At 38.6% G+C, this 8,889-nt stretch overlaps 1 protein-coding gene and 1 non-coding gene across 8 annotated transcripts in view; both read right to left on the bottom strand.

The window, feature by feature from the left end:
* CFAP206 (cilia and flagella associated protein 206) overlaps positions 1 to 8,889 on the bottom strand; it is a 59,867-nt gene that overhangs the window by 20,605 nt on the left and 30,373 nt on the right. For 6 of the 7 annotated variants that reach the window (XM_014585883.2, XM_006143405.3, XM_006143404.3 and 3 more), the window contains exon 11: positions 6,055 to 6,248. In XM_014585883.2, coding sequence (XP_014441369.1) covers positions 6,055 to 6,248 — 194 coding nt within the window. Of the gene's footprint in view, positions 1 to 277; positions 514 to 6,054; positions 6,249 to 8,889 lie in introns of those variants that run through there. The other variant, XM_014585884.2, reaches the window with a different exon arrangement.
* On the bottom strand, positions 8,644 to 8,750 carry LOC114006884 (U6 spliceosomal RNA). Its single transcript, XR_003548547.1, has one exon. It is a non-coding gene; the product is annotated as a U6 spliceosomal RNA (small nuclear RNA).

The raw sequence follows: 8,889 nt of genomic DNA, 5'->3' as shown, positions 1-8,889 counted from the left end.
CTAAGACAGGCAGATCCCATATGGCCATTGAATGAGTCCTGGTGGCTTGAAAAATATGCTGGGCATGCATGTGTACCCCAAATCTCAGCAAAATGGGGAAATGAAGAAAGAATTGCAGTGCAACCACATCCCACTGGAAAGCGCATTCTCATTTGCCCCCCTCTTTCTGCCGCTCTGTGTCTCTCTGGGAAGCACAAGAACCCACTAAAATTTAAAAAAAAGAGAGAGAGAGTACCAGATTTTTTTTTTTTTATTTATTAGGTTTGAAACAAACTTAAGAGATACTGCCTATGATGACCTTTATCAGGAAAGTTCTGAAAGCCTCCAAGTGGGAAAACTGGTGGCCACCTGTTTGTAAATCAGAATTCTGCGTATCTCGTGATATTTTCTTCAGCCTCAGAAGATTGAAAGTTTTAAACATCTTGATTGCCAGAGTGTTATATTCAATTAACAGTTTTGCTAAGAAGCAGCAATGACAGCAGAGTTGATTCAGAAAAATGAAGAAAAAAGACACTAAAAGAGAACACACATGAAATTGGTAACCACTTTCTAGATGTTGATTCCGGGGGCTGGACTTTCCATAGCCACCACCGTGTAGTTGCAGAAAGCCCTAGATGACCGATAGTGCATGCATTTTAAACTCTTCATTATCATAGCAAAGAGCTGGATATCTGGCATGAATGCTCTCCTGTGTTTGAGTATCCTATGCCACTCTTACTATGAAACAGAAGTGACTTGTAGGAAAAACCTTTTAGTAAATAAAACTCCACACTTGCGGAAACAATTTAGTCTGGTTGATACACAGGGTACCATTTCTCCAGGATCACCCAAAATTCCCCACAGAGCTTTTGTCCTTATAGATGCTGACCTTAGCCTAGTCATCTGGGACATTAAATAACTGCCAGAAACTTATATCCAGTTACCTCCACTCTCTTGGAAGGTATTCTCTACTAATGCCATCGAAAGCAATTTCTACTTTGTACAGTGTTTTCTGAAATACTGGATTGTCAGAAAAGTCATGACACATTTTTACATAGAAAAAATATATCACAAGTTTCCCAACAACCCAATAGAAATTAAAGTTTTTCTTCTACATGTGGAGTCTTAATAAAATGATTGCAGTCATTCATTTTATACATTACTATTTTAGCATGATTGTTTCCTGCATTTGTAGTCCTCTACTTGATTTCTTTTCTCACCATGATCTACCTCCCACCAGAAATAAAGCAATACACTGTTTAAAAAAATAATATTGGGGAGCCAGCAGGTGGCATGGTGGTTAAAGATGCTGGATTCCACCACAGACTGTGGTTCAAGTTCCAGACCTGATGGCTTGCTTTCTCTCTCTCTCTCTCTCTCTCTCTCTTTCTCTCACTCTCCCTTTGTCCCTCTCTGGTAAAATTTAAATAAATAAATAAATAAATGAATAAATAAAATAATTATTTTAAAAAATAATATTGGGTTGTCAGACAAGTCATGACGTATTTTTTCTATGTAAAAATAAATCCTGACTTGGGACTAGCAGTTAGTGCAATGGCTAAGTCACTGGATTCCCATGTAGTCGACTGCAGTTCGTGTCCCAGACCTGGTGGCTTAAAACTCACGCCGGGCATGTGCGTGCGTGCCCAAGATCCCGAGAGGAGAATGGAGGAGAAGGGATTGCTGCATGGCCATCCCCCCTGAGGGGTGATTTCTTGCTTTCTGTCTCTCTGTCTCTGTCTGTCTGGCAAGTGCACATGCCCTGTAGCAAAAAAATCTCTCAAAAAAAATTTTTTTTTAAAAATGCTGACTTTTCCAACAACCCAATAAGTATAAAGACCAGAAAAAACAACTGTTACTGTTTGCAGATGTTATGATTGTCTACATTAAAAAAAAAAAAAAAAAAAAAAAGATGCTCTCCCTTGGTGGGGCTGGGACATTGGGATTCAGTTTCCAGCCCAACCTAAAAGAAGCCAGGGGCACTGGTGGTCTTGGCTGCTGGGAGTCTGGGGCAAAGAATCATGATATAGTAAGACCCTGACAAAAATAGCTCTCTCTCTCTCTCTCTTCCTCCCCTTTTTACTTACACACTCTCTAGTCTCCGTCCCATTAGAAATATTTTTTTGAGAGTGTTTTGCTATAGGGAGTGTGCGCTCGCCAGACAGACAGAGAGAGACAGAGAGACAGAAAGCGAGAAATCACCCCCCCACGGGGGATGGACATGCCGCAATCCCTTCTCCTTCAGTCTCCTCTCAGGATCTTGGGCACACACGCACTCACACCTGGCGTGAATTTTAAGCCACTGGGTCCGGGACACGAACCACGGTCGACTATGTGGGAGTCTAGCGACATAGCCATTACGCCAACTGCTGGTCCCCCGCCATTAGAAATATTTTTTTAAAGATTCTATTGGGTTGTCTGAAAAGTCATGATGCATTTTGAAAAATATGTCATGACTTTCTTGACAACCCAGTAATTAATAGATTCCCAAATGTTAATTATTACAATGAATAAAGGAATTTGTAAAAGTTGCTGAGTATAAAATCACTATGCAGAAGTAAACTGCATTTGCTATAAGCAGTAAGCAATTAAAATGTAATTCTAACAATCGATAACATTTAAAATAGCAACCAAGAGCCAGCAGATGGCCTGGAAGTTAAGGCGCTGGATTCTATATGGCTGACTATGCAGTTCTAGTGCCAGACCTGGCGGCTTGAAAATCACACTGGTTGTGTCCATGGCTCCTGAGAACTAGTGATTTCAGGGAAAAAAGAGAAATGAAGATTTTCTACTGATAATTCAGCCTCCAGCCCACAAACTCAAGTGGTAGGGAGCCCCTCTAGCCTTCTCTCTGTCTCTGTCTCTCTCTGCCTCAGTCTCTGTCTTCTCATTTTTTTATAATTTTTCCTCTTAAAATTTTTTTAAGGAAAAGTATTCTCTTGGCTTTCAGCCCCTCCTTTATCTTGCTAATAATTCCCTTTCCCCCGACCCATCCAGGAGAGGAAAGGGGCAGCCCTTCAGAAGAAGACTCCTCTATGGCTTCTGAGAACTAGTGATTTCATGTGGCACACAAGTGTGCTGCACAATTTTTCATATTTCACTTTAAAAAATAATAAAATTTTTTCCTTCTTTTTCTCTCTGTTTCTTTGTGGGGGTTTTTTTGTTGTTTTTCTATTTTTTCCTCTTTCTCTCTGTTTCCTTTTCTTTTTCTTTTATCTCATCACTCTGCTCCTCAATCTCCATTCTCTGTGTTTCTAGACGGATCTAACGAAACCATAGCCAAACATCCAAATACTATTTGGGTTAACATATTCCTCAATATCCACTGAATCTGTTGCACAAAGGGATAAAACTGGAACAGCAAAGGGATTCCAGATCACCTCCTTCTGCACACTCCTGCAATGCTCAGATTGACCTTCCAGTATTAGGAAGAAATGCACCATCCATCAGATGACTAGAAATCACCACAGATTCACAAGAAATATGGGAAAGCAAGAAAATAACTCTCCTCCAAGGACTATAATACAGGAAGTCAAAATCTCCCTTGAAAGTATTAAAAGCAGACTAGATCATACAGAAAATAGAATCTCAAACGTAGAAGAAAAAATGGCTGGCTTAGAAAAATCCACCACAAAGACTGAAAAAATGGCCCCCAAAATAATAATAATATATGAGAAATACTAGATACCATCAAATGTCCAAATATCCATATATTTGGTATCCCAGAAGGCAAAGAGACTCCTAAGGCCATTGATAATCTATTCCATGAAGTCCTGCAAGAAAACTTTCCAAACCTAGAGAGGCACTCAAAGATCTAGTCCCAAGAAATACAAAGGACCCTAAATAGAATCAACTCAAGAAGATCTTCTCCAAGACACATTATCGCCAGATTGACCAAAACCACAGACAAAGACAAGATACTAAGATTGGCTAGAGAAAAATGGCAAGTTACCTACAAAGGATATCCCAATCAGGCTAACAGCAGACCTCTCATCAGAAACAATGTGAGTGAGGAAGGAATTGGAAAATATAACCAAGTATTAATGGAAAAGCAATTTCAACCAAGAATACTGTACATGGCAAGATTATTCTTCATATGGGAAGACAAGAACATTCTCAGATAAACAAAACCTGGAAAAATTTACCACCACCAGAGCAGATCTCCAAGAAGTTCTTAAGGGAGTGCTATACCAGGAAAATTAAATACAGACACACAGAAATAAGAGTTCAAAAACTAAGAAAATGGCCAACTTAATCATAGGGACAAGTCTGCAGGTGAATATTATATCCTAGAATTTAATCAGGAATATTGAATCACAACAGAACATAGATAAAGTACATGAGACTGAACTGGTGAAATAGCATTTTATGACTTTTGACTAAAACATTGCTGATTTTCTCCTGGGCTTTGTTTTCTAGTTTTAAGAATTTTTGTCCTATCTTGAGCTGTTGATAGGTTCATGTACCTACTATTTGAACAGAATCCTTACCTTTTTCCTGGCTTCAAGTTTTAAGCAAAGTTCCTTAGCATTTCTTTGATTTATTAAAGTTAAAACTGCTTTCCTTGAAATTACCAGCTGAACTTTCTTTTGAAAGTAGTTAGATTATATAAGAAATTGTGTGATCAATAAAATGTGGGGGGAAAGGAATAGAAAACAACTGTAGACACTAGAGAGTGTGGGAGGAGGGTGGGAAAGGGCAGAGGGTCAGAAATATACATGCACGTATGTATATATGAAACTAGAAATGGAAAATTATTGACAATAACATGCATGATTAAGCCACTATGCAGTATGCTCTGGATGGGAAATTACTTTTTGTTGTATATTGTGACGATGCTTAGAGAATGAATGTAAATTAATTAATTTAAATAATGTTTCAGAAAAATAAATAGCTCATGGAAATACATGTAATGGGAAAACTATGTATGAATTTTAAAAAGTTTTTGTACCAAAATAAATTCATACTTTAATTGTAAAATAAATAAATAAATTTTAAGAAAAAAGAAAATCACACTGGTTGCATGTGCATGCATGCCCAAGATCCTGAGAGGAGAATGGAGGAGAAGGGATTGTGGCATGGCCATCCTCCTCACCCCCCAAGGAGTGATTTCTCACTTTTCCTCTCTATTTCTCTGTCTCTGGCAAGTGCATGTGCCCTATAGCAAAACCAACTAAATAAAATAAAACAGGAATTTACAAAGAGAGAGGACAGACAGAAAGATCAATAAAAAGATGAACAATTAAAATGAGGGACAGAGAAGAAGAAAACCACAAGAACATCCCACATTAGAATGTGAGCTCCATAGAGGCAGTTTTATCTATTCTGTTCACTGCTAAATCTCCCGTGCCAAGAATAATTTCTGGCACTCAGTAAGTGGCTTACTAACTGTGCGGTAAATGAATTAATGTATAGACACAGGAATACAAAAAACACATCTCCAGACGCATTTTGTAGCCTATCAGACTACTATAGTTTAAGCTTGTTAAACTATTTTGCAGTTCTGAGAATAAGTTATCGTCCATGTTATCTGTGCTGCGCTTCTCCAGTTTTAGATACAGAAATACTGTAGTTTCAATTATTTATATGAATCTTTCTCTTTCAGATTTACAGTCTGTTCATTCATCAGTTTGACACCATATCTTGTTTTCATTATTCTTTGTGGATTTTTGTTTCCAGATGTAACTCCCTTTCAGATAACCTGTCAATATCCTTATTGACCCTGTCTCTGCTTGGATGTGGGACACATACTATGACAAAACTTAATTTTTTTTTTCTTTTAGTTTTTTGCTTTGAGGTGCATGCACTCACCAGAGACAGCCAGAGACAGGGAGACAGAGAGAGGGAAAGTGGCAAATCACTCCTCCAGGGGGGATGGCCACATTGTAACCCCTTCTCCTCCATTCTCCTCTCTGGATTTTGGGCATGTATACACACGCCCAGCATGATTTTCAGGCTGCCATTTGGGAGTCCAGTGCTTTAGTCACCACATCACCTACCAGCCCCCCAAATATAACATTTTAATTATAATCATAATGAAATGTCATAAGCTCTTAAAATATTGACACTACTTACCTGAGAATATGGAATGAGTGTTTCAAACTGTTGATGAAGCTCCAGTAGCTGAATTAATTCAGCATTTTTTTTTGCCTTTTCTCTAATTACATCAATGTAATTTTCAGGATTTTCTGCAAATGAATATGCAGCATCTCTGGTGTTAAAAGTGTAATACTTTTCTTTATATTTCAAAATTCCTATGGCTGGATTTCCTGAAAAGTAAGAAAAATTATTGAATTACATATAAAAGGTTAAATGACTATATGTTTCAAATATACCCATAGAACCATTTCCTATATTTACTGGGACCAGCAGTTGGTGTAATGACTATGTCGCTGGACTCCCATATAACAATCCCCCATTGTGGGGTGATTTCTTGTTTTCTGTCTCTATCTTTCCCGCAAGCACATGCGCCCTATAGCAAAACCCTCTAAAAAATAATATTTATTTATTATTAATATTATTTTTTAACTTCTATGGGGTATGCATGCTCACCAGAGACAGACAGAATGAGAGAAAGAGAGGGAAAAGTGAGAAAGCAAGTTGCCAGGTCCAAGACTTGAACCATAGTCAGCCATTTGGGAGTCCAACACCTCAACCACCACACCACCTGCTGGCCCCCACACTCAATTTTAAATCCATGACATACGTTTTTATTTTGTTAAAATGTTATAATTAGCAATTTTAAGTTTTACCATTTTATTAAATGATATTTTGTGTAAAATTCATTTAAACTACATACTTTTAATTTAGAATGTGACTTTAAAATATACTTTATGAAAAAATACTTTCTATTATAAGATGTTTAATCATATTTTACAAAAAAAAAAAAAAAAAAAAAAAAGGGCCTTAGTCAGGCCAGCCTGTGGCATGTTGCTTAAGGCAGCAGTATCCTAAATGGTCAACTATCCAGTTCAAGTCCTGGATCCAGTGGCTTAAAAAACATGCCAGGTGCATGTGCGTGTATGCTCAAAAATCCCAAAAAGAGAAATGGAAGAGAAGGGATTGTAATGTGACCATTCCCCATAGGAGGTGATTACTCATTTTCCCTATTTCTCTCTCTCTCCAGTGAGCATTTGCACCCTCAAGCAAAAGAAAACAAAACAAAAACAAAAACAAAAAACCCACACACAAAAAAATAATCCTTAGTCATCTGGCAGATTTCTCAAATCTACTTAAACTAAACTACTATAAGGATTGTTTTAAAAATAATTCTGTGAAGGGTCAGCAGGTGGCATAGTGGTTATGGCGCTGGATTCCCACATGGTCAGCTGCAGTTTAAGTCCCAGATCTGGCAGCTTGAAAATCACACAGCTGCATATGCATATGTACCCAAAATCCCAGGAGGAGAATGGAGGGATTGTGGTGTGGCCATCACCCCAGGAGGGTGGTTTTACACTTTTCCTCTCACTATCTCTGGTGAACACACTCATCCTGTGGCAAAAGCTTAAAATAATAATAATTCCAAGAAAGGAAGGAAGGAAGGAAGGAAGGAAGAAAGGAAGGAAGGAAGGAAGGAAGGAAGGAAGGAAGGAAGGAAGAAAGAAAGAAAGAAAGAAAGAAAGAAAGAAAGAAAGAAAGAAAGAAAGAAAGAAAGAAAGAAAGAAAGAAAGAAAGAAAGAAAGACAGAAACCAAATATTCTGGTTGTAGAAATTATACAGGAAATAGTTACTGTTCATTTTTTATTTATTTGACAAGTAGTTATTTACCTTGTTCTTGGCACTAAGGCTATGGGAGAAAACAAAGTCCCTGCTTTCAACAAGTCACAAATATACATAAGTAACAGATGACCAGTGTTACAGGGAAGAACAAAGCAGGCTAAACACATAGTAAAGGAAAGCAGGTGTGACTGATATTTTAAACTGGGTGACTACAGAAGGCTGAATAATGTCAGCTCTCTGGGGGTGAAGCTTTCCAAGTAGAGGGGATAGCAAGTGCAAAGGCTCTGAGGTGAAAGCAGGTGTGGAATATTCAAGAACAGCAAGGTCAGTGCAGCTGCAGTAGAGTAAGCAAGGAAAAGAGTGAAGCCATCTGAAAAGGACCCTGACTGGTCAGCCACCAGGTCACCTTGGGATTTAAGCCACAGGGCCATACTTCTGAATGAAGAGGGGGAAGCCACACAGAATTTCTCTTAGGTAATGCAGGCTGCTGCTGTGCAGAAAGTAATGTAAAGTCGAAACAGGAAACAAATAGTTAGGACCAGCTCATTCATAGAGTCTGAAATTGTAGCCCCACCAGCCCTTCTATTTTTCTATGTCTCTCTCTTTCTTAGAACCAAAGTCAGCAGAAGCTGGAAAGGATCAGACAGATCCTTCAGTTGGTCCTTTCCATTTTCCTGAGAAGGAACTGAAGTCCACAGAAGGCATGAGATATGCCGAAAATTGTCATCTCACTAATAGAACAAACTGGCTCTCCTGAATCCTAGCCTGTAACTTTTCAAACCACAGGATGCTCTCTCTCTTGTCACCCCACATCCATGTTTCTGGTGTGGGAAGGGAAAGAAAAAGAAGGGATTATACCGTGAGTACTTCCAGGACCAAACTTTCCCTGGATCACCTTCGTAGCTCCTTCCACCTCTTGATTCCATAAAATCTTTTGTTTGTTTTTTAAATATGGAATGCTTCACAAATTTACGTGTCATCTTTGTGCAGGGCCCATGCTAATCTTCTCTGTGTCATTCTAATTTTTGTGTATGTGCTGCCAAAGCAAGCACTTGATTCCATAATGTTTGCTGTTGTTTTTAAGGTTTTCACCATAGGGCATGTGCACGCACCAGAGTGAGGAGATAGAGTGACAGAGGGAACGTGAGAAATCACACCGTAGGGGCAATGGCCACACTGCCATCTCTTTCC

This window comes from Tupaia chinensis, unplaced genomic scaffold (genome assembly GCF_000334495.1).
Source record: "Tupaia chinensis unplaced genomic scaffold, TupChi_1.0 Scaffold000097_1, whole genome shotgun sequence".
Classification (NCBI taxonomy): domain Eukaryota; kingdom Metazoa; phylum Chordata; class Mammalia; order Scandentia; family Tupaiidae; genus Tupaia; species Tupaia belangeri.
Note: the sequence above shows the minus strand (reverse complement) of the source record. Positions and strands in the feature narration are given on the sequence as shown.